The 26,551-nt window shown below is 36.7% G+C and overlaps 1 protein-coding gene and 1 pseudogene across 1 annotated transcript; both read right to left on the bottom strand.

The window, feature by feature from the left end:
- Positions 1 to 886: 886 nt before the first annotated feature.
- Positions 887 to 2,943, bottom strand: LOC149168985 (serine/threonine-protein phosphatase 5 pseudogene; annotated as a pseudogene).
- An 8,536-nt stretch (positions 2,944 to 11,479) lies between these two features.
- Positions 11,480 to 16,641, bottom strand: LOC149168984 (uncharacterized). The gene is made up of 2 exons (XM_089425036.1): positions 15,168 to 16,641; positions 11,480 to 14,988 (listed from the first exon to the last, which is right to left on the bottom strand). Exons 1-2 carry the CDS (start codon positions 16,639 to 16,641, stop codon positions 11,480 to 11,482), a joined length of 4,983 nt encoding a protein of 1,660 aa, XP_089281162.1.
- Positions 16,642 to 26,551: the final 9,910 nt, after the last annotated feature.

Genomic DNA, 26,551 nt, shown 5'->3' with positions numbered 1-26,551 from the left:
GCCCTCAACAACATCGTTAGTTTAAAAGAAAACAACAAATGAATCCTCAAACAGAAAACCAATCAAAATACAGATTAGGATGATCAAACTCAGAAATCCCAAATCAAGCTACAAGCTACCCTCCTCATAAACTATCAAAACCAGAGAACCCAAATTAATATTCCAGAGACCCACATTATATATTACCAAATTCAGAGACCATAAGAAACCCATGTCATATGTTGTGAAAATCAATGAACTCAAATCAAACTAAAAGAAACCCACAATCATATTTTATCAAAATCGAAGAATCCAAATCAAGACTTCGAGAAATAGACATGGTCCTAGAATCCTACGCTACCCGTAGGCTTACAAGTGCCTCGGGTCTTCTTCTTTTTTCCTCTCTGTCTGGCCCTTGAGGCTCCCTTTTTTTCCTTCTGTTACATTATTCGAATACATCTTCTATACCTAGGATTCTGAACCAGTTATGATTTAGTTCCACCTTTTCCTCAACTAGATCTTGATATCCCCAACAACCCACAAACCTCTAACTAACACCTAAATTAGGATTTCTTATCCCTACAAAATCTCACTAGACTAGATCTAATCATGTTCTCAAACATTCAAGAACACTTACAATTCAAACCTATTAATAACTTATAAAAAATACATTTAATCGACCCTAGGAAACCAACTTCCTAGTAATACCAGCAACCCCCTAAGCTAACATAGATATAATTTGGTACTTGAGCCAATGCTCCTGCATCAGACTCCCACACTTGAAAACATTCATGATCTCCTGATCATGTGCTTTCAAAAAGAAAAAATTTCCTCCTGGATCCCAGACTTTGTTCTGGAGTTGTCCATATGCTCTGCTCCTCCGTTTTTACTGCATGTCAGCTTCTTCCTACTTCAGCTTCCTTCTCTGGTCACAATATTTTTGAGCTAAGAAAACTGTAATAAGTTTGCCATCATGTTCAATTTCATAACCTTCCTCTTTAACTTCATGAGACCTGACCACCAGCTCAAGATTGTTTTCTTGGAGAAACCTTTTGGTCACATCTTCTCCAAAAGACAAACCAACATCTCGTTTGTTGGGCCCACGCCCTTTACGAGGCTATGGATCACTCCAAATTATTTCACACAGCAGACCCTCTTTAGGTGGCTCTCGGAATCGATCAATTTCTTTGATATCATCAATTTTTATACCATCAACACTAAAAATACCACCATGGACAACAAAAATCTTGTTATTAAGGACATGAGCCAAAGGCATGTAGCAAAACACTTCAGCAAAAAGCTCAACCATGCTTTCACTGTACTTGGACTTGACTTTGCCCTCAAAACCATAAATCTTGTTCATACTCCTGCTTTCATGATTTCCTCTTGCAAGATAGAGTCCAGTTGGACACATACACTTGAATGTGAATAGCACAAGTATGACTTCATCTGAAAATGATCCTCGATCAACAAAATCACCATTAAAAAGATAAGGATTGTCCTCCGAAGGAATCCCATTAATCTCAAAGATGTTCAAAAGGTCATAATACTAACCATGGATGTCACCACAAACAGTGAATTGCTTTCCATTTGGAATATTGATGTCAACCAGCGATGGCATCGCCTCCAGCAAATCCTTTACTTGCAATAATATTTGAAATGCATACCTTCTATGTATATTTTTCTGATTCTTGAAGTCATCCATCATTTTCTTTATAAATTCCAATGTTACATTTTCTCCTTCTATTCTAGCACCAACATACTGGGGCTCTACCTCTATTGAACGAAAATCAATGGAATCCACAACAGAATGATTCTCAAGATCATTCACTGAGATGGCCTCAATAAGTCTAACTTTTTGGACTGCTGTCTCGGTCTCTTTAAGCTTCTTGGTGGCATCAAGATCATTTGGACAAATTCTCTTAACCTGCTGAAAATCTTTTAGTACTTGACTGATCACCTTTTCTAATGCTACCAGCCTTTGCCTTCTAGTCTACTTCAACATCAGCTTCCTTATGTTCTCAATCTCTGTTTCCAGTAAATCTTCTTGCTGGTCTTCTTCATTAGTTCTTCCTATTACTTTAGCTGGTTGCTGCATCTTCCTTTGTTTTACACATTCAGACTGTGTGTCTCCTTTCAACAGTATTTCAACTTGTTGCTCTGGACTTTCTTCTTTCATCAACACTTTAGTGTATTTATTTAACTCCTCCAAAGATTTTTCAAGCTTTTCCTCCACATCATCTATTCTAATAATGCTTCCTTTCCTTGGTTCACATTTGTGAACTTCTTCCTCTGATTCTGCTTCCTTTACTGCTTGCTCATTGCTTGCAACCTTTTCATACTCAAATGCAGCCCTTCCACGTTGAAGCTCCTGCCTTAAGCTCTCTACTTCTGTATGCATAGCAGGAATCTGTTGAACTTCTACATGGGCTCGCTGCAATTCTTGATTTAGCTATTGCACTTGCACATTTAAATCTTGTCTAGCTGATTGAAGACTCTGTGCATCAGAACGAGCTTGTTGCAACTCTGCCTTGATAGATTCACTAGCCCGGAGATCTGCCTCCATATTTGCAATTTTGTCCAAAAAACTTCTAATTTGCTGATCCTTATCATTCTGCATAGCTGCAATATGCGAATGCAATCGCTCCAGTTCACGTTGAGACATAACAAGATCTTGTCTCAAAGCTCCATGTGTTGCAGCTAACCTTTGATTTTCTGTTGCAGGCCTTTGCATCTCCACACTTTGTGTTGTAAGCTTATGTTCCAACACTTCTGGCGGTGGTAACATATCCAAAGGATGATGACCTGCAGGAGGTCCCATGGCTGGACCATATATCTCAGGCCCCATGCCTGGGCCTTGAAGGTGTCTAGCAAAAGGGGGTGGCATGCGACCTCTACCAGCCATCTCTTTGTCTCTACAAATTCCTCTCCCAGTCGATTGTGACAAGGACTGAGGAAGAAATGTGGAAGATATCTTGCAGTCTTCATCAGGTACTGGTGCTTTTAGCCATTTCTCCAGTAACTCTAGCTCCTTCTCCCATACATTAGCTTCTTGATGAGAGCTTCTTTCTTCTTCTCCTTGATCCTGTTGTTGACTTCTTGTCATTGTCAGCTCTTCTTCCTTTTTTCCGCCTTTTGCTAGGTGAATTTCTGCTTCATGTCTTCTTCCTTGAGGTATCTTTTTTAGGTTGATCAACTCAACATCTCCCATGGTTGACTCAATCATGCCTATCATCATGACAACATGATGATCTTTTACTATGTTTTCAGATAACATAGTCTCTTCTTCATGAACTTCTTTGACAATCTTCATTGGTTGTCCTTTTTCACCTGCATAATTGACATTAACACTTGAATTAGTACTACAAATATGAGACTTCAGTGTCTCAGACAACATTTCAGTATGTTGTGTTGAGTGTTCCTTCAATTCTTCTGTCACCGGTTCAACCTGTTTCTTTGAATTTCCTTCTAGTCTTCCTGTCACCATTTCAGGATATCTCCTTGAGCTTTCCTCAAGGTTTCCTGTTAACATTTCAGTATGTTGATCCAAGTTCTCTTCTAAACTTTCGAGACCCTCATACAATCTCACCTCTTCCTCATCATCATCCAGAGATATTCCTTCCTTTGGCTTGCAGATAACTTCATCTGCTTCTCCTGCTTCTTCAAGCATTTTCCTCTGAACAAATTTGCCTGTGGCATCTTCAATTCTTATCCTTGACTCAAAGAATTTGAGTTCCTTTGTCCATAAGGCAATCTCCTTTTGCTTCCACCTCATCTATAATGAGTGCCAAATCACCTTCTTTCCTTTTAGTGGAAAGGTCCATCCTCTTTTCTGGTCTTCTGGTTCTTGTAGCAGCTCTGTCAATATCTCCAATCTTGCTTTCATGTCAGCAAGTTGCTTGTCAAGCTCCTCTTGACTCATCCTCTTCATGCCTTTTGTCTTGGCATCCTTTCCTCTATAGTGGCTTTCTTCAGAACCTCTGCAATGATCTTCCATCATCTTTGTCTTCATCTTCTCTTCATGAGCTCCTCACTCCACTGCAACAAGCCTCCGCAATAGCAAGTCCTCCTTACTGCAATCTTACCTCACTAAGCTCTCCTCACTCAGTCTTTTGGTAAGCATGGTCCTCTATCTAGAACCTTCTCTTGAGCAACATCTTTGCTCCTTCTAGGCTTCTGCAAGCTCTCACTCTCCCTTGAGAACACTTCAGTTGTCCTCTCTGTCCAATCTCTTGTTGGATTCTTTAGGTTCACTGCCACTTCAGAGTGCTTTCTTTGCTCTGCTTTTCCCTTTGCCTGCTACTGAAAACCTTCAATCACAGTTTATCAACAAAATATCATCATCATCATCATATATATATATATATATATATATATATATATATATATATATGATCCCTGCAGGATCATGTCCATCTGCATTTTGCATGGACTGTCTCAAATTATTTGCTTTCTGCAAATTCTTTCTTTGAGAGTAAAACTCTTCTCCTCTCTGTTCTGCTATGTGTTCGGATTTAAAATCTCCCTTGAGAATGAAATTCTCAGCTCTCTCTGCTATCTTTCATCTCTGTTATCTTTGATCTCTATTGTCCTTGGCCATTTTCCCTCTGCAACTTTTCCTTGGGAGTATTAATCACATCCCATCTTTGCTATCTTACCTCCTTGCTACTGTCAGCTTCTGCCTTTTCCCAAGACCTGCCTTCTCCCAGTGCAACCTTTGAACCCTTGCACACAAAACACACTTGTTTGTCTTTTTGTCCTGCCAGTATTTCTGATTACCAACTCTGTCACCTTGGCTGGTCACACTCTTCTTTCTTCGCATGCAAAAACTCCTTTTCGCAGGAAATATTTTCCCACTCTGATACCAAAAATGATGCAACCTTAAGGCTACATGACCTTCATACCAATTCGGACCTCCTCTAAGTAAGCTGCTACAAGCCTTATGACAATTCTTCCTCCTCAATTATCCTACTACAGGCATCCAAGATGCGCACTCTAGATGGATCTTCAGATCTTAGGAATTGGAAAATTGTTAACCTAGTCTCCATCCCGGCGTTACTGGAAAAGAGGAACCAAGATGAGTTCTTGGTAATTAGCAAAGGTCACACTAGTATTGGGTAAACCTTGTGTCAGCACAAGACAAAATATCAGGGTCCTTCCTACAGTATAGGAAGATGGTGCTGGAGATACATTAGCAAACATAGTGAGACCCGAAACCCTTAATTCTCGGTCCCAAATGTTAGTCGCTTCATACCTCCTCCCTGTTATCCTTTCTATTACAGAGAAAATATAGCACTTGTCTTCTATACTGTAAATCTACAGGCCCGCTACCTGTTTAGCCCAACCATAGGATACACGAGGCCAATGACTAAACGACCCTGGCCATCGACCGAACGGATCTCCTAAAACTATCCAAAGATCTCAAGGGAATTCAACTAATTAGCAACTGTTATCCAACATCAGTGTTGTTTTATACTCATGGCCCTCAACGACATCGTTAGTTTAAAATAAAACGCCAAATGAATCCTCAAATAGAAAACCACTTAGCGCCAATCAAAATATAGATTAGGATTATCAAACTCAGAAATCCCAAATCAAGCTACAAGCTAACCTCCTCATAAACTATCAAAACCAGAGAACCCAAATTAATCTTCTAGAGACCCACATTATATATTACCAAATTCAGAGACCAGAAGAAACCCACGTCATATGTTGTGAAAATCAATGAACTCAAATCAAACTACAAGAAACCCACAATAATATTTTATCAAAATCGAAGAATCCAAATCAAGACTACGAGAAACAGACATGGTCCTAGAATCCTACGTTGCCCATAGGCTTACAAGTGCCTCGGGTCTTTTTTTTTTTTTTCCTCTCTATCTGGCCCTTATGACTCCCTTTTTTTCCTTATGTTACATTCTTCGAATATATCTTCTATACCTAGGATTCTGAGCTGGTTATGATTCAATTCCACCTTTTCCTCAACTAGATCTTGATATCCCCAATGACCCACAAACCTCTAACTAACACCTAAATTAGGATTTCTTATCCCTACAAAATCTCACCAGACTAGATCTAATCATGTTCTCAAACATTCGAGAACACTTACAATTAAAACCTATTAATAACTTATAAAAAATACATTTAATCGACCCTAGGAAACCAACTTCCTAGTAATACCAGCAACCCCCTAAACTAACATAGATATAATTTGGTACTTGAGCTAATGATCCTACATCACAACTACTAGTTTCGAAGCCATATGAAGGAATCCTAAGCCATAACATGAACCAAATCCTTTAGATAAAGTTAGCCAAGGCCACAATAAAAGTTGTATCCCAAGAAGACTCATGTTCCATGAGCACAATTTCGTTGGTGGCTAGGCTTAAACCACCACTGACAGAAGGCTTCAAAATTTGCTACCGATTTCATCAATTTGTGGTGATATATAAACCATCATCAGGGAGCACTTCCATTTCACATAACACTTTAACTTCTATCAAGATTCATAATTTCTCCAGGAGTTTCTTTGAGTCAAGTTCTAGAGTTGGTGGTCACCCTTAAACCACCACCAGTAGAAGATTTCACCTTCTGCTACCTCATCTAGTTTGTGGTCTTTCTTAAGCCACTAGATTCAAAGAGAACATCTAGCCATTGACTATTATGCACCTTTTTATTTCAGCTCTCTTCTTGGACTCATATACACCCCTTTGGATTAAACAGGGGGATGTTGGAAACATAATCCTTTAGGGTTATGATAAATTTGGCTTATACACATGAGAGGAAGGTGAAAAGCCTCAATGGAATACCAACAATCATAAGAAATATAAGAGACCTCTTGGATACAAAACCAAGGGTTTTAAAAATGTGTATTTATATGTATACCTTATTTCATTCCTTACCTAAATCTATATTTTAATTTCATGAGTCTAGCATCATCTATATAGAGAGAAAGAGCTACTTCTCAATATCAAAATAATATTAATAACAAAAATAGATTTCAATGTCACTAATGTGAGTCATAAAAAATTATTCCAATGAAATCTATGTATATATTCTATGAAGCAAATGAAAATATTTTTTTTTTATGGTCAAAACATTTTATTAGTGTATTTCTCAAAATGAAGGAGATGTGTAATAACACGGAGTGGATGTAGAATAGCATGGAGTTATATGCACATTTTTATGTCAACATAAGTACCCCATTTGTTTTTGAATGTGCTTTGGACTTGGTCTAGTTGGGGTAATAATATTTGATAGCACCCAAAGAAGCCATCTAGCAATGTAAACTTTTCAAAACTAAACACACATTGGAGAATTTGTTCCATGGAAGGTACCTGATAAGCATCCTTATTTGAAGGTTTGTTTAGATTTCGGATGTTTATACGTATTATTTTATCCTTCAACACGAAATATTATTTTATCCTTCAAAAAAAATTTTAATTCCTTTTTAATCTAAGGCTCTATGTTTAGATGAATTTTCCTTACTTCTTGTTGAACGAGTTTGACATGATTTTTAGTTGGTATCACATGTTGAATTATCTTAGTATAAAACACTTTAATATCATCATATGTCCATACACAAATATCTTTATATTCTTTAAACAATCGTATGAAAGCAATATGTTTAGAAATAGAACAATTTTTGTCAAGATTGACATTTTGAGGATTTTCTTCTATTCCAAGATTTATAAACACGTATTTCCTTGAAGAGCTATTGTCTCACTATTAGTACTGCCTTTAAACTTGTCTTTCAAATCATAAATTTTTTCTAGTCTAATCACTCACTTAGGAATTACATTTTCTATGTCATATTGGTTATCTAGAGAATACTCGTGAAGCTTTGCATTATGCGCATCTTCATCAATAATGGAACCTATTAAAGTATCTTCTTATGTAAGGAAATATATAATATGTTTATCATCATCAAACACCTTCCAATTAGTAACATTATCAAGCACTAAGGGAGTGAAGATTAATTCAATAGAGAATTTGTCTCGAGAGAATTTCTCTATTGGAATTAACTTGGAAGCTAGATTGGTTAATATGTCAACATCTTAGTTATTAAACAAGGTACTGAAATGATTTCATTTTTTTTTCAAAATCATGAACTAAATTCTAGACCTCATTCTAATAACTTTTCAATTAACTTGAGACACAATAAATAGAATTACAAACTCGTTTTATAATAATTTTGGAATCGACAAGTACTTTCAATTTTTTAACATTTAGATCAATATCCTTTTTAAATCCCTTTAATGGGATATTCGACTATATTATTTGTACATTCAAATTCTAGTTTGTGATAGCATCAATTTGTCACCATGAAGGTCTTTAAATATACATCCAACACTAGCACCCTCGCTGCTTTTAAAATCATTAAGAGAAAAAAGAAAAAAACCATAAATCATTATCTACCAAGAATAAACTCAAGATCAAAAAAGTTTAATGAATTATTTTCTATGCAGTTAGAACTTTCCAATTACAACCCTGAATCTAAATGGTGAACTTGTATTAATAAATTATCAAAATAAAAATCAAATGAGTAGTGGCCAAGAATCAAATTATTGAACATGATAGGTTCATTAAGATTATTTAAGTTTACAGTATGTTTCATAGGTCTTTCATCTTCAATATTAATTTTGTTGGCCACCCATTAAGTCATAACCAAAGATGTGACCATACAATAAAGAAATAACCGTTTAACTTTTTATGACAATCAATATTGAGTAGCAACCAGTATGATTCTAGAATGTCAAGTATAGCCATTTCAATGGTTTAAGGAATTTTAGGATCAAAAACTAATCCAATAATTACATTTTTTACTTCTCTCAAGAGAACTCTTACATTTGATATGTCAAATTGAACAACTTCAGGAGAACTCTTTTATGGTTAGATATTCATTTTTTATCAATAAAATAAATAAATAAATAAATATATATATATATATATATATATATATATATATATATATATATATATATATATACTTTATATTAATATATACATAGTTGGTATTGGAATATTTTGATTATAATTCATATTACATACATGTAATTAAAATATTTGTTTTGTTATTAATATATCTTTAATGGTAGGAAGTAGTGTTCTTTATATTCTTTCTCATATACACACTATCAACTCCATATTAAAATGTAAAAGAATTATAGATAGCTCTATTTTTTTCAATTGTTTTATATAATTTACACATAATTGACATTGAAATATTTTAGATGTGATTCATAGTGCATAAGTTAAAATATTATTTTTGTTATTAATATATTAAAATACTTTTTTGTTATCTCTCTCTCTCTCTCTCTCTCTCTCTCTCTCTCTCTCTCTCTATATATATATATATATATATATATATATATATGTATGTATATATATATATGTAATGTTGTGCTATCTCTTTTTAACATTTATATTTTACTTAATGAGCATAATTTTATTATTATTATTATTATTACTTATTTTTTAGATGTCACTTATCAACTCTATATTTTTTTTTTTTCTGCGTAAATACTAATTCTATTAAAAAAGAGAAAAATATGTACATGGAGGTCGAAACCTCAGAGGGGGCAGAGACCAGCCCTCAGCCAGAGATTCTGAGACATACATATCCTGCTATCTGCCCTTTCAGGATTAAAAGACTTCAAAACATGATTTGTTAGACCCTGACACACAAAAAAATAATTCTGTTCTGAGTCTAACACAGCATTACTATCGCCTGCAATGGCTTTACTGATAAACATTCTGTCATACCCGCCATGGACAAAAAGAGGCAAAACAAAACTCGCCAAACCAAGAGTTGTTGCTGCAGATCAAGAACAGGTTGGCTCGCACCGATACCAAACGAGAACTGAGACCAGACCCATAACCAGAGACCCAAAACATAGACACATAGCATAAAATAAAACAGAGCAAAGGCAAGAGTGCCACCCGTCGGCAATGAACCAGCATCATTCGGCATGTTGCGGAGAGTCGGGCGCATCCTTGTCCACCTGGCTGGACGAGGCAATCCAAGTGACGAATCCATTGTCTTCATTCCCTTCGATACCACCTTCTGGAGGAATTACCAGGTTTAGGATGTTGCCTGCATGATGAACCGGTCCACAAGCAAGGACCTCGCGCTGAGTCGAATCTGCCGGATGCGGAGGCGCCTCAGGAACAGTGCTATCTTCCTGCATGTTGTCTTCATTAAACACGACCCCAGCCATCTCCCCCTGAAGGACACTGTCATCCTGAGATTGAGAGGTGGTGGTGTGGGCTGAGCTGCTGGGATTATCCTCCTCCTCAGCAAGAATAACAGTGATACTGGCAGACAATACTGGCCTGTTGAGCCTGCTATGGAAGGTGAAGCGGGTTGTTTGAAAGGAATTGTGCGGGAGAGGCCCAGCATGGCCAGAGGGCGGAGAGGACGGGGAGGCCGAAGCAATGGGGATTACGTTCTGAGGAGCAGAATGAGAGGCTCTGCCTCTATTACCAGTATTGCCTCCTCGGCGAGAGACTCCTCGACGGCGAGGCATCTTCGAATTGTCTGAACAACCAAGAAAGGGAAAATGGCAGAGCTGACGGGGGAGGGACTGAGCACAGAGGAACTAGGCGATACAAAAAACCCAGGCGTGCTTCCAGACTACCTGAACGAGACAGGGGTGCGGGAAGAAAATCGGGCGGAGGTGAAAAGAACCAAGAGCAATGGCGTGAACCAAACACCAGGCCATGAATAAAACCTTGAGCGTAAACTCTCGAACCAGGCGCACATTAAAGACGATCTGTGCGACCATCATTCCGTCCTGTATCCAATTAAATTCGCATGCCATTGAGATATGCAGTCCTCGTCCGCGAGCCAGGTGCAGGGACAACTGCCTGCAATGAGAGAGCCCTCATAAATGCATCACATTAACACCCGCATCCGGGTGTGTGTCATCCTCCTGAAGCATATCATCCTTCACAATATTCTGGAACTCAGAGAGTTGATCCTCGGAGGCTATGCTGGAGATTGAGCCTACAAAGAGATCTACCCCAATTTCCACTCCTATATTAGCAAGAAAATCAGCAAGCTTATTTCCTTCCCGCTTAGTGTGTTTGAAAGAAATTGCTTGATGTTGAGAAAGCCATCTGTCTATTAGCTCGAGCCTTTGAGCCATTCTCCAACTGTTACTGACCTTATGTATGGGGGAGCCCTGCATTAGTTTTGTGACCATGTTTATGATGATTTGCGAGTCCCCTTCTATGATAAGTGGAAAAAAACTTTTGTCCTGAGCCAGGGTGAGACCTCGCCATAGTCCTTCCAATTCCGCTGAGTTGTTGGAGTCCCAACCTTTTGAGCCAAGAAAGATGAGTTGAGGAGTGCCATAATGATCCCTGAAGACTCCCCCATAACCTGCTTTTCCCCGGTTGAAGCTCCGTCGAAGTTGAGTTGGAACATGTTGCTAGGCGGCGGAGTCCATTTTGTTGGCCTTTGTTTATTCTTAGTAGGATTGTCTTTAAGAGTAGGCTATTGATTTAAATGTATCTTCCAATTGTCCCAGACTGATTGTTCCTGCGGCAGTGAAGGAAAATCTTCTTGGGACCAGGCTTTAATAGATAATGACTCTTTAATGTTCTGATGTAATTTGGTCCATATCTGCTCTATAGACATAGATTGATCCTTAAAAACTCTTCGGTTCCGCTCCTTCCAGATGTTCCACATCAGTAGACCAGGAATAAGCTGCCATAGTGTGTTGAGGAGTTTGCTTTGATATGGCTCTTGACTCCAATTGCGAATAGTAGCTCTGATATCCCCTTGCACTCTGCCCTCTTTTTGGCATCGGAAGGTAACCTTTTCCCACAGCTTCCGTCCTATTTGACAGGTTTGCATTAGATGTATAGCTGATTCCTCTTCTTGCTTACAGTTGAGACATATAGATGGGCCAGAGAAGCTTCTTTTTCTGAGATTATCCCATGTGAGAATTTTATTGTGACATAGGAGCCATAAAAAAGTAGACACCTTCGGCCAGTTTGAGGAATGCCAGATTTTATCCCATAAAGTGTCTTTGATTATCCTTTCTTTGATGATTATCTTATATGCTTCCCTTGTGGTGAAAGTACCTTTCTCTTCATATCCCCATCTGAGAATGTCCGATCCTTCTGAGATGAGGATTTGCCGTTTTTGTAATTCTAAGGAGAGAGAGAGCTGAGTTTGCTCAGAGCCGTGCATCATAATTTGTTTGGCATCCATCCATTGTCTGTATCCCTGTGTGGAAGAAGGGTCCCAGAACTGATTAACCTTTGCTAACTGATTTATATCTTGCTCTGGTAAGGGAAGGTTAGAGAGAGTGTCCTTTATCTTTGGGAGCTGCTGCCAGGAGTCTTCCCAGAATCTTGCTGTGTTACCGCTCTTAACTTCCCAGAAACTATGCTGTTGTATTAGATCCCTATGTTGAATGGCCGAATTCCAAATTATAGACCCTGTGCTTACTTCTGACATTCGAATTCTTTCTTCAATAGGGCTATTGTTCGCATATTTTGCTGTCCAAAGGGAGGCCCAGGGGGTGTTAGGATTTGCAAGCCACCTCCACCATATTTTAGCTCCCATTGCCTTATTACTGTGCCCTGGATCTCTTAGTCCAATACCCCCAGCCTTCTTCGGAAGACACACATTGTCCCATTTGACCAGAGCCCACTTTCGATTAGGGCCTGAACTGCCCCATAAGAAGTTGCGCTGGAGATTCTTTATCTCCTTGAGAACCCATTTAGGAGCTGCAAGAATAGAGAAAAGATACAAGGGCATGGAATGGAGAACAGCTTTAATGAGAACAAGTCTGCTGGCCATGTTAAGAGCTCTATGAGTCCAGAGGAAAAGCCTTGCCTCTAGCTTTTCTAACAGGTCTTTCCAAGAGGAGTGCTTGAGGGCCGAGGCTATTAAGGGAGCTCCTAGGTATTTGGAGGGAAGGGAAGCAATGGTAAAACCAAGAATACGGGCTATGGCTCTTTGAGTGGGAGCTGGGGTATTAAAGAAAAAGATTTGAGATTTGACACGATTGATAAGGGCTCCGGAAGCTTCAGAGAAGTTCGTTAGGAGGGCTTTGAGAAGGCGAGCTTCTTGGACTGAGGGATGACCAAAAAGCATGTTATCGTCCACAAATTGCTGGTGGGAATAGGTAGGAGAATTGCTGAAAGATAGGCCTTTGAGACGCTGGGAAAGCAGAGCGGATTTTAGACTCCTACCTAGTCCTTCTGCCATAATAACAAAAAGAAAAGGTGAAAGGGGATCTCCCTGCCTGATACCCCTGGAAGGACGAAACGTAGCCGAAGGGATACCATTGATAAGCACAGAAAAGAATGAGGAAGACAAAAGATTGGTAATCCATCTAACCCAGGAAGGGGCAAAGCCAAAGGCAGTAAGAATTTTTTGAATGTAAACCCAGCTGATACTATCAAAAGCTTTAGACAAATCGATTTTAAGCAACATACCTGGTTTTTTTGTTTGCTTCAAAGAGTGGATTATTTCATGAGTTAAAATAATACCATCCATTATCTGCCGACCTTCTACATAACCAGATTGCTCGGGCGAGATAATGAGAGGGAGCAGCGGTTTCAGTCTGGTAGCTATCACTTTTGAGACAATCTTGTAGATTATGTTGCATAGAGCAATCGGTCTGTACTTGTCTGGAGTATTGGATTCCTCTGCCTTGGGTATTAAAGCGATGAAGGTGGCATTCAGCCCTGGGTACATCCATCGTAAAGTGCGAGATTCCTCAACAACTTGCCAGACCTCCACTTTGATAAGATCCCAAAAGTTATGAAAAAAGTTGGAGGTGAATCCATCCGGACCCGGCGCTTTCCCTGCTTTCAACTGATGTACAACACTTTTGACTTCCTGCAGACTTGTGGGCTTAAGGAGGAGAAGATTATGCTCCTCTGTAATTAGTTTTGGAATGTTCCTTAGAACTTTGTTTATAGCAGGCATTCTATCTATGCTGGGTTCTTGATGAGCTTTTTTAAAGTATCTGAGAAACTCATCTTCAATGCCTTCATGCATCTCAATTCTGTCTCCCTGCTCGTTTTTGATGTGGGAAATGTAATTATTCATTCTGCGCTGCACTGTGGTTTTATGAAAAAAAATTGTATTCTTTTCCCCATCCTTAAGCCATCTGATCCTCGATTTCTGCCTCCAAAGGGTTTCCTCCTGTTGTGCTCTATCTAGAATTTGGGATTCGATAGCTTGTTCCTGCTTTACAAGTTCCTCGGAGCGTCCTTCTATAATGATCCTTTGCTGGACATTCTTCATTTCTTGATTGAGTGCTGCCTGTGCTTTGAAAATATTGCCAAAAGTGGTATGATTCCAGTGTTTGATTTCTCCTTTGAGGTGCTTTAGTTTCTGCTGGAATATAGACATCTTGGTACCACTAGTGGGATTGAACTTGAGCCAAGTTGATCTAACAAATTCATAGAAATCCGGATGAGTTAACCAGAAGGCCTCAAACCGGAAGGGACGCCTAATACTGTTGCCTGGACGGTTCCATTGGAGAGCTATGGGCCAGTGATCTGAACCTGATACTGGAAGGATGGAAGCAGTGAATTCCCCACCCAGGTGAGTTGCATTGTCTGATATTAGAAATCTATCGAGACGTGAAGCTATTTGTTGCAATCCCTCTCTTTTATTGTTCCAAGTGAACATGCCGTTATTTGAAGGTAGATCTACCAGCCAGTTGTTTTGAATAAATTCTTTTAGTAGATTCCCATCTCTATGGTATAGCCTATTTGAGTTAAGCTCCGACAAGGTATCCAAAATTTCAGCTTTGTGTATGGTTTCCTGAGGGAAATATACATTAGTTATATGGCCATGGGTGTTGGTGCCAATTATATGAAATATTGCCTGGATGAAGTTCTTGTTTGCATGTATATTGTCGAGTTGAATTACTCGTGCATCCCAGAGAATTGCCAGTCCTCCCGACGCCCCTTGAGCATCAACAGCTGTTACTAGCCCTCCTGGCCAGGCTTTCGCTGCTATTTTTTCCAAAACTGTTGAATTACATTTTGTTTCTTGCAAAAAGAGTATATTTGGTTTTTCCTGCATAAGCATATTTTTTAATAGTCTGCCTTTCCTAGGGCTGTTGAGCCCCCTAATGTTCCATGATATCAGCTTCATTGAGAAGGGTTGGGATTGACATTGAAGTACTTGGTCAGCTTGGCGTACCTACCTGACTCAACTAGCACTTCGCCTATCTTGATGGTTCTTTCGAGGGTTGTTTTTCTTCCTCGCTTCTTGCTGTCTTTGGTGATGAACTTTCCATCCCATTGACTGCCTATCTGGACTCCTAGAGAGTATTTATTTTGTGCTCGATTGAGGACCTCCACCAGGTTGTCCACTTGCCGGTCTGGTATTTTGTCAAAGTTCCCTGTCTTGCATGCTTGCTCGAGTCCTAGAATATCCAGTTCACCAATATCAATATTCTCAGGGTCTTCCTCCATGATCTGGGGTTCTTGAGAGTCTTCCTCTCTTTCCTTCAACACCTTGGTACTGGGTTCAGGATTATCAACTTCCATTCCTTGAAAATGCCAGGCCTGAGTTTTGGTTTGGGATTGAAGGGTTGATTTATTGAATAAGATTTCCCCTGGTTGCTGTGTAGTCCCCTCCGGCTGCTCTTTGTTGGTTTCTTTGTCATTTTGAGGTCCATTATCAGAATCTTGCATATCATTACTGGCCAGAGCCGCAAAGCTGTTACTCGTTGAGGGTTTTGACATATTAACTTGATTGGTCTTGGGATTGGCTGTCGATTTCTTGTTCCCTCTTCTGCGGTTTACCACTTTGGTAAAACCGTCAGACGCCTGGTTGTCTGAGCTCATTTGAGGAGGGGGTTTCCTGTTCAGAGGACAATCTCTGTAGAGGTGTCCTAGGTCATGGCATTTCCTGCATCTAAACGGTACGTGCTCATAGTCTATTAGTTGAATCCATTCAACATCTTCATGGAAGAGACTTACCGTGTCTGGCAGGGCTTGCTTGAGGTCCATATAAACGCAGATCTGGGCATAAGACGTGTATCTGCATAATTTTGTTTCCTCGGCAACCTTGACGAATTCGCCCAGAGCATTTCCAATCTCCTGGAGGGAACTTTCTTCCCAATATTCCCAAGGAAGCGAGTACAACCTTATCCAGACGGGAGCATAACTGAGGTCTTCCTTGTCTGGATTGAATCGTTCAACCCACCCTTTGAGATATAGACCTGCAGAATTGAAAAAATAAGGACCCCCATCCAGAATCCTGTTGCGATCTTCCAAGCAGTTAAAAACGGCAGTAAAAAACCCCTTTGGACCTAGATGCAAAGTGATGTGTCCCTTTGGGTTCCATTTGGTATTTATCCAGCTCCTTAACGCTCTCTCAGTTGGCCATATTCCAATAAACTTGCCAATCAGCGCATGATCCCTCATAAATTGTATTCTGGCATTGATTCGGTGACTGGGAAATTCCACTTTTGGCCTGTGAGTGGCCACCGGTCTGCATGTGGAGGAACTTGCTTTATTTTTGTCTTTCTGATCTTGTTCATTGTCCTGTTGCTTGTTGTTGTTCGTATTGTCCTCATTCTGTCTGTCTTCTTTGTCAATGTCTTCGGTCTGCTGCTTTTGGCTATCCTTTTTTGGGGGAGGCGCATCGCCCTCCCCCTGAGGGGGTTGCATGTTCCTTCGCGCTTATGGCAGGACCACGAAACCTCCGATCCGCCCTGTTTCCGTCAATACTGAGCTATGTCAGTCGAGCCTGCCATAGCAGGGGCTCCAGAAACCCTAGGACGGGTTGCAAAAACCCTAGTTCGCCTCTCTCCCAGTGTCCTGTTGTAGGTCACAATAGTTAAATCACTTATCAACTCTATATTAAGAATTAAATAAATCATAAATAATTTGGTTTTAGTAACTAATTGAAATAGTTTATTTTCAAAAAAAAAAAATTAACGTATCCATTAAATTTTTTATTTTTACTTTTAAAAAGTTGATATTAAACTATATTTATTAACATAAAATTTATATTAACTATATTTATTAACATGGGAATTTAAATATTTTATTTAAATATATTATTAAAATATTAAAAAAAACAAAAAAACAATTACACATTTTTCTTATAATCATTGACATTTTTTACTTTTAATTATTTATTGATATAAAATAATTTTATTTAAAATGTATATTGCAATTTCTTTTTATACAAGACACACTGAAAAAGTTGCAAGAGAAGTATAAGGTCAGGCATGATCAGCACAGAATAAATAAATCGTTCAAGGTGGGAGACAAAGTATACCTACAGTTGAATAAGGAGAGGTTGCAAGGGCCTAGTAAGAAAATAAAGGCTCTAAGCTATGGTCCCTTTGAGATACTGGAAAAGGTGGGTGATAATTCTTATTGACTCAGTTTACCACCGTATATGTGCATTTACTCAGCTGTGAATGTAGAGAAATTGAAACTCTATTAGCCTTCCATGCTAGATCAGGGAGAGCAACAAGTCCTACATTCTGTGGAGGATTTGGCACCAGTTGATCCGGAAGAGTTGACAGAAGACAAAGTTTTGTAGAAGAGGTCCAAAACTACAATATGCGGGTAGCATGACCTTTGGAAGATTGGGTATAAGGGAAAACATCTAGGCAAAGTTAAATGGCACACTAGAGAGAAGGTGGAGGAAAATTTTCCTCACCTCATTCAGTAACATATTTTTGGGACCAAAAGCCTCCCAAAATGGGGACGTGTGATTCAGATTGGGTCATTATATTTTTTATCATCCATGTTGATGCATTTGAAGTGGAAAAAGTGGAGGAATTAGTTCATAGGACCATTTTTACTAGCGGGACCTAGTTTGGAAAAACGGGGTTTGAAACCTTCCAAGAGTGTTTTGAGGCATCAAACGAAATTTTTTGTGGGATAATACTTCTCCACCTTAGCATAACATATTTTCATGCTATTCTACATTCATAGATAGTTCCAACAACGCAAGAAGTGTGTCAATCGAAGTTTGTATGCAAAAGTTATGCCACTCATAGATTAAGCTTCCTATTTTCACACCTATAGTCCGAGAGGATGTCGGTCAACCCTCATTATTCATGGAAATGGGGCTAGCGACATGTTTTTGATGTAAAAATACTGTAGAAGAGTCTATACTGTAACTCTAGTTAAGAGTTGATGTAGTCAAACTTAACCACTAGTAGGTTATTGGGTTGTACCTGCATCCATATTTCCAGACAGAAAGAGAGTGGAGTGATCTCACCTTCCAGCTGGGTTTTCTCCCGAAAGGGTTTCCCAAAGCATATCTAGCATGTTATGTGTGTGTGAGCTTATTTTGTTGTTCTCTACTTTTATGCATAATTTTCATTCACATGCATGTACTAGTTACAGTGAAATTTACATATCTAGAAGTTTAATAAAATTGTAATAGTGTAAAAATTTTAGAATTTTAATATATTGTTATCAAATATGTTGTGACGAACCATTTAGTGGAATATCCACAGAATTTTATAGATCATTCTATTACCTCTTCTTGTGGTTTTCCCTATCAATATTTGTATATCTAACTGTAGTTTAGAAAGATCGTGGTTTTAGTTGGTGTGGAAAACTGTGTAGAGGTGAAGCATGTAGATGTTTGTTGTTTTTTTATTTCAATTTGAGGAAATCCTCTATGTCGGTGACTTCTATAGATTTATCCTTCTGCTTTGGGTGGTATTTTACCCAACGAATATGGTGTGATCAAGTGTAGCAATAGTGGAATCAATGAGCAATGTCTGGTTTTATGACCTGAATCAGAGATCACACACAATTGGAAGAAAATATTATTACATTGATATATGGATTGTTGAAAATAGATTTCGACATGTGCCAATAGGAACCCTAGAATTGTGTTTATTGAGACAATTTTTCTTCTTGTAGCAAACTATGATGCATAATTATAAATAATAAGATATAGTTCCTCAAAGGCAACTTGGATAATAATAGGATGGATGCCATGGTCCAGTGTGAAGCCATTGAACATAGAGTATCGTCTCGGTGTGTTGAATATAACAACAATTTTTTCTCTACTGCGTCTTGGAACACTTTATGGGCCTCAACGAGCATCCACTTCTTCTCATAACACATCCCCAACAAATAGAGAGCCTTAAAGTTTTGCAAATAGAACCCAACAATAGCCTCTAGGCCATGACCTCCCAATAACCACTATGCTTCCATGTCGTTTCATCTTCTCAATGTTCATGACCTCTCTTGTCCTTGCTCTATCTTGGTAATTGACTTTATAACTCACACCCATGGCCTATGATCCTCCATGATGTTTATGGTCGATTACTCAAATTTGACTCGAGAGATTTTTTTGGAGCTATCAAATATGTAACTGAGTTTAATAAAGGAACTTGTGTGCATATTTTCACTTCGAGGTCATTCTCTTCCCAAAGAATTTTATTACCCACCTTTGTAGCGTTGTTAATTGGAACTGGTTATAGAGGGTTCCCCACACTTTAAAATCTAATAGTACTTATAATTCTGGCTCTAAAATAAAAGGGGCAACAATTTTAGATATACCCCTATACCTTCATTCCAATATTTTTTTCCACCACTTGCTATGGAGGGTGTTGACTTTCACATCTGTGTAGCAAGGATTCAAGGACAACTTCATTAAAAAAATTGATGGCATAATTGAATTTGATAAGTTATAAACATTCTTATTCGTACATCCATTGAATTTCTCTCCATGAGTCTCAACCATAGCTCTTTTAGTGAATAAGAAAGTCCCCTTTCAATTTTAAAACTTGCATTTTGCACGCTCAATTTTAAGAAGTAGCTTCAATCGTAATCCATCTTTCAGTTCCAATAGTAGCAATGATATGAGTAACTTCTATAATAATTCTTCATTACTTATGAAAATTTTACAAGGAGACCAAAGTGAGCATTACCTCTTTCTCAATGTTTTCGCAATTGTGACCACTTTGTTAGTGTGTTCCTTGTGGATTTATTCCTTGGGAGATTGGAAGTTCATAAAAGAGATTGAAAAAATTGACATCATCTTTGGTTTTTGAAGGAAAGGTGCATTTTTTGTTGAAGCAAACACCTTTAATTTGTTGAGTTCGTATTGTTGAGAAAATGGGCATGATCTATGAGTTATTAGATTATTAAATATTCCAATACACTCTACTATTGAAAATACAGTCACACTTGACAAAGCCATTCTCGCAAATGTTTGAACCTATTTAAAATATTCACTTAACAAAATTGAGATTCTATACCCTGACTCTCAACTCCAACAAGATAAACTACAACAAAGGAATCAACACTCTGAACTAGTCCTTATTAAAAAAACTCTTTGTTTGAGATTGATTATTATCAGCAACCAACACACGCCAGCATGTCAAGAGCACATTCATACGAAGATGAAGAAGTTCATCTTACACTTCCCAAGCCCATCATCAAACCTTGGGAAATTCATCAACATCAACATAGAACCAGCCTTGGATACAAAAACGAAGTGACATTTAACATTCCATACTACTACAAACCCATTCAGTTTCAAAGTGTTGGATTTATTCAAGACATCTCATCTTTATATGGTCAAAATATTCTTCAGATATCAAATGTTAACATTGTGATCAAGTAGGCCATGTGAAATGTTAGTGTTTCGACCTTCACCCTTGTGAGAATTGTCGGAAAAATACTCATCACTCATACATATTTTCCAGACACAAAACTCCTGCTAGAGAAAATATTCACCTTGTATAGATCCCTTCTTAGTAATTCTATTCAACAACTAAGAAGGTATATCAGTCATACCAAATATTTCATTCTCGAGTATTGAGACATCTTGTAATGGAAAAATTATCAAATTCTCACCTTGTATCTAATAGGGGGGAATTAATGGTCAACTACTAATTTCGAAGTCATATGAAGGAATCCTAAGCCGTAACATGAACCAAATCCTTTAGCTAAAGTTAGCCAGGGCCACAATAAAAGTTGTATCCCAAGAAGACTCATGTTCCATGAGCACAATCTAGTTGGTGGATAGGACAAAAGGCTTCAAAATTTGCTACCGATTTCATCAATTTGTGGTGATCTATAAACCATCATTAGGGAGCATTTCCATTTCACAAAACACTTTAACTTCTATTAAGATTCATAATTTCTCCAGGAGTTTCTTTGAGTCAAGTTCTAGAGTTGGTGATCAACCTTAAACCACCACCAGTAGAAGATTTCACCTTCTGCTACCTCATCTAGTTTGTGGTCTTTCTTAAACCACTAGATTTAGAGAGAACATCTAGCTATTGACTATTATTCACCTTTTTATTTCAGCTCTCTTCTTGGACTCATATGCACCCCTTTGGATTAAACGAGGGGATGTTGGAAACATAATCCTTTAGGGTCATGATAAATTTGGCTTCTACACATGAGAGGAAGGTGGAAAGCCTCAAGTGAATACCAACAATCATGAGAAATATAAGAGACCTCTTGGATATAGTACCAAGGGTTTTAAAAATGTGTATTTATATGTATACCTTATTTCATTCCTTACCTAAATCTATATTTTAATTTCATGAGTCTAGCATCATCTATATAGAGAGAAAGAGCTACTTCTCAATATCAAAATAATATTAATAACAAAAATAAATTTCAATGTCACTAATGTGAGTCATAAAAAATATTCCAATGAAATCTATGTATATATTCTATGAAGCAAATGAAAATAATTTTTTTATGGTCAAAACATTTTATTAGTGTATTTCTCAAAATGAAGGAGATGTGTAATAACATGGAGTGGATGCGGAATAGCATGGAGTTATATTCACATTTTTATGTCAACATAAGTACCCCATTTGTTTTTGAAGGTGCTTTGGACTTGTTCTAGTTGGGGTAATAATATGTGATAGCACCCAAAGAAGCCATCTAGCAATGTAAACTTTTCAAAACTAAACACACATTGGAGAATTTGTTCCATGGAAGGTACATGATAAGTATCCTTATTTGAAGGTTTGTTTAGATTTCGGATGTTTATACGTATTCCAATATCTCAATTCTTCTTCCTAACTCAAACTGAATTTGAAACCCATTGAGATTGTCTAACACGAAATATTATTTTATCCTTCAACAAATTTTGTAATTCCTTTTTAATCTATGGCTCTATGTTTAGATGAATTTTCCTTACTTCTTGTTGAACGAGTTTGACATCATTTTTTGTTGGTATCACATGTTGAATTATCTTAGTATAAAACACTTTAATATCATCATATGTCCATACACAAATATCTTTATATTCTTTAAACAATGTATTGAAAGCAATATGTTCAGAAATAGAAAATTTTTTGCCAAGATTGACATTTTGAGGATTTTGTTCTATTCCAAGATTTATAAACTCGTATTTCCTTGAAGAGATATTGTCTCACTATTAGTACTGCCTTTAAACTTTTCTTTCAAATCATAAATTTTTTCTAGTCTAATCACTGACTTAGAAATCACATTTTCTATGTCATATTGGTTATCTAGAGAATACTCGTGAAGCTTTGCATTATGTGCATCTTCATCAATAATGGAACCTATCAAAGTATCTTCTTATGTAAGGAAATGTATAATATGTTTATCATCATCAAACACCCTCCAATTAGTAACATTATCAAGCACTGAGGGGTTGAAGATTAATTCAATAGAGAATTTGTCTCGAGAAAATTTCTCTAATGGAATTAACTTAGAAGCTAGATTGGTTAATATGTCAACATCTTAGTTATTAAACAATGTACTGAAATGATTTCATTTTTTTCAAAATCATGAACTAAATTCTAGACCTCATTCTAATAAATTTTCAATTAACTTGAGACACAATAAATAGAATTACAAACTTGTTTTATACAGTACTTTCAATTTTTTAACATTTAGATCATTAACCTTTTTAAGTCCCTTTAATGGGATATTCAACTATATTATTTGTACATTCAAATTTTAGTTTGTGATAGCATCAATTTATTACCATGAAGGTCTTTAAATATACATCCAACACTAGCACCCTCACTACTTTTAAAATCATTAAGAGAAAAAGAAAAACCCATAAATCATTATCTACCAAGGATAAACTCAAGATCAAAAACATTTCATGAATTATTTTCTATGCAGTTAGAACTTTCCAATTACAACCCTAAATCTAAATGGTTAACTTGTATTAATAAAATTATCAAAATAAAAATCAAATGAGTAGTGGCCAAGAACCAAATTATTGAACATGATAGGTTCATTAAGATTATTTACATTTACAGTATGTTTCATAGGTCTTTCATGTTCAATGTTAATTTTGTTGGCTACCCATTAAGTCATAACCAAAGATGTGACCATACAATAAAGAAATAATCGTTTAACTTTTTATGACAATCAACACTGAGTAGCAACCATTATGATTCTAGAATGTCAAGTATAGCCATTTCAATGGTTTAAGGAATTTTAGGATTAGAAACTAATCCAATAATTACATTTTTTTACTTCTCTCAAGAGAACTCTTACATTTGGTATGTCCAATTGAATAATTTTAGGAGCATACTTTTATGGTTTGATATTCATTTTTTTTATCAATAAAATAAAGCTATATATACATAGTTGGTATTGGAATATTTTGATCATAATTCATATTACATACATGCAATTAAAATATTTGTTTTGTTATTAATATATCTTTCTCATACACACACTATCAACTCCATATTAAAATGTAAATGAATTATAGATAGCTCTATTTTTTTCAATTGTTTTATATAATTTACACATAATTGGCATTGAAATATTTTGATTGTGATTCATGTTGCATATTAAGATATTTTTCTATTATTAATATATTTTTAATATTAGGAAAAGTTGTTCTCTATATACTCTTATATATATTTGTGTATGTGTTGTGCTATCTCTTTTTACCATTTATATTTTACTTAATGAGCATAATTTTATTATTATTATTACTTATTTTTTAGATGTCACTTATCAATTCTATATTAAGAATTAAATAAATTATAAATAGTTTGTTTTTAGTAACTAATAGAAATAGTTTAATTAGAAAAAAAATTAAGATATCCTTTAAATTTTTTATATTTACTTTTTAAAAGTTGATCTTAAACTATATTTATTAACATAAAGTTGATATTAACTATATTTATTAACATGGACATTTTAAATATTTTATTTAAATATTTTTAAAAATAAAAAAGTTACACATTTTTCTCTTATAATCATTAACATTTATACTTTTAATTATTTATTGATATAAAATTATTTTATTTAAAATGTATATTAAAATATTTTTTATACACATTTTAATATTATTTTCTTAATTTTATATATAAATAAAATTGATATTAAACTCTATTAATTAACATAAACATTTAAATATAAAATTACACATTTTTCTCTTATAATCATTGACATTTTTTACTTTTAATTATTTATTGATATAAAATTATTTTATTTAGAATATAATTTAAAAAAAAAAAATTATACACATTTTAATATTATTTTTTAATTTTATATATAAATAAAATTGATATTAAACTCTATTAATTAACATAAACATTCAACTATTTTATTTAAAAGATGTAATTACATATTTTATTTAAAATATTAATTTTAGAATGGCATGAGTTTACATTATTCCCTGCCAATCTAATTAGGAATGTAATTAGTTTATTATTAACTAATAGGTATTTCTCATGGTTTTCCATAATGATTCCTCATGAATGACATGATCCAAAGGTGTTTACTTATTATTGATAAGCCATTGTGTGGCCCATATTTACTGTAGAAAAACATAATTTAATTATGTGCAAACACATTGAGAGTTGACAAAATGATTTTAATGGCTAGACAACCTCTCCAATGATTTTAATATATTTATGCTATATTAAGTTTATTCTGTTAAGTTTATTATGTGCTAGGAATGTTAAGGCTATGGACTGTTGAAAGTGAGATACGTTTAGTGGTTTGGAATAGGAATTAGAATTAGAGTTATTACCTATGGCTTCAATGGAAGCTCTGAGATTCTCTGCAATGTCCTCCTCCTTCTGTGCAAATTCAATTTCTAAGGAATCTCCCAAACTGTTAAGCGTTCCATTAATGTCATTATGTTATTCCCGAGCTGCTAAATATAATTTTTATCATGCAGCCTTTCATGTTGGCAAGCAGAGCCTGCTACATTACAGTTGCTTTATGAATGCTCCTCTGCTGAAATCTTCAATGGTTGCAGAATCTATAAGGGTGGATTCTGCGACATCGAGCTAAGAGGGAGTGATAATGGAGTTGGAAGAAGAAGAAGCTTAGGAGATTGCAGAATGGACTGGATGTGTGAAGGATCGCACTGGAGGGCGAACTAGGTCAGGAAATTAATCTCACTCCCACTGCAATTTACTGCATTGCCGAGGCCTTTGGAGAAAGGGTGGGCAGCAGGTTGGGGAAGAAGGCCCAGGAGGGGTCCAAGGTTCGAATCTCGTTGGGTCGAGATCCTCGTATCACTGGGCCTTTGTTGGTGGTGGCGGCAGTGGAGGGGCTTATGAATGCCGGGTGTTGTGTGTATGATATGGGACTCGCCACTACTATCGCCTGCTTCATGAGCACTATTCTCCCCGGATTAGGTTATGATGCTTCCATTATGGTATAAGAAAAACTAAGAAACATGAACAAAAATTGGAGTTGTTACAGAAATACAAGGATGTTTCCAAGAGCTTAAAGGGTTACCACTTAAGAGAGAAGTGGAGCATGAGATCCAACTATTACTAGACTCTCCATTGCCAAATATAGAGTTGTACAGGCAATTTGTTATAGAAGCAAGTGAGGTGAAGAAATAGTTGCAGCTGTTGTTGGAGCACGGGGTTGTGCCCTTTTATATATTCATTTTTTATTGTTTATTTGGATGATATAATGGTATATAATGCTACCTAGGAGGAGCATATTTCACATTTGACGTAGGTGCTAGAAACAATGAAGAAGCACCTGCTACTAGCAAATCTCGGGAAGTGTGATTTTTCACAGCAGTCCTTGGTGTATTTTGAGTATGTGATCGGTGGAGGAGAACTAAAGATAGATCCTTCCAAGATGGAGGCCATCATGAAATGGTTGGTTCCTACTAATGTTTCTGAGGTTAGGAGTTTCATTGGGGCAACACGGTACTTGAGGAAATTCATAGCCTCATTTTCAATGATAGTAGCACCACATCCACGCCATAACATCAAGTGGTAAGAGTTCCCAGTGGGGAAAAGGTCAGCAGAAGGCTTTCAAGGAGCTAAATAAGAATATCATTCAAGCACCAGTTATGGCATTACTAGTGTTGCAACAACCCTTTGAAGTGGAGATATATGAGAGTGGGTATGCTATGGGTGTTGTCATGGTGCAAGGATGAAGGCTTGTATTCTACCATTTTGAAGTATTTCAAGGGGAATTTCTCAACTAACCTACCTGTGACACGAAGCTCTATTCCATGGTGTAAGCTATGAAGAATTTGAAGCACTATATGAGGGGAAAGGAGACAATAAGCTACAATAGATGAAGCATTACAAGTGGATGGGGTTTTTACAGCAGTTTCATTTGGTGATGAAGTATACGAAGGGTAACA

The sequence above is a fragment of the Pinus tabuliformis genome, chromosome 4_2, assembly GCF_031772625.1.
Source record: "Pinus tabuliformis cultivar Carrire ecotype Pingquan chromosome 4_2, CPIR1, whole genome shotgun sequence".
In the NCBI taxonomy this organism is placed as follows: Eukaryota; Viridiplantae; Streptophyta; class Pinopsida; order Pinales; family Pinaceae; genus Pinus; species Pinus tabuliformis.
This window is presented reverse-complemented; position numbering and strand designations above follow the sequence as displayed.

Coding starts and splice junctions, on each gene's coding strand:
- LOC149168984 (XM_089425036.1), bottom strand. CDS start 16,641: ATGCAACCCCCTCAGGGGGAGGGCGATGCGCCTCCCCCAAAAAAGGAT. Junction 14,989..15,167: donor CGAAGTGCTAGTTGAGTCAG/GTAGGTACGCCA, acceptor GTAATTCAACAG/TTTTGGAAAAAATAGCAGCG.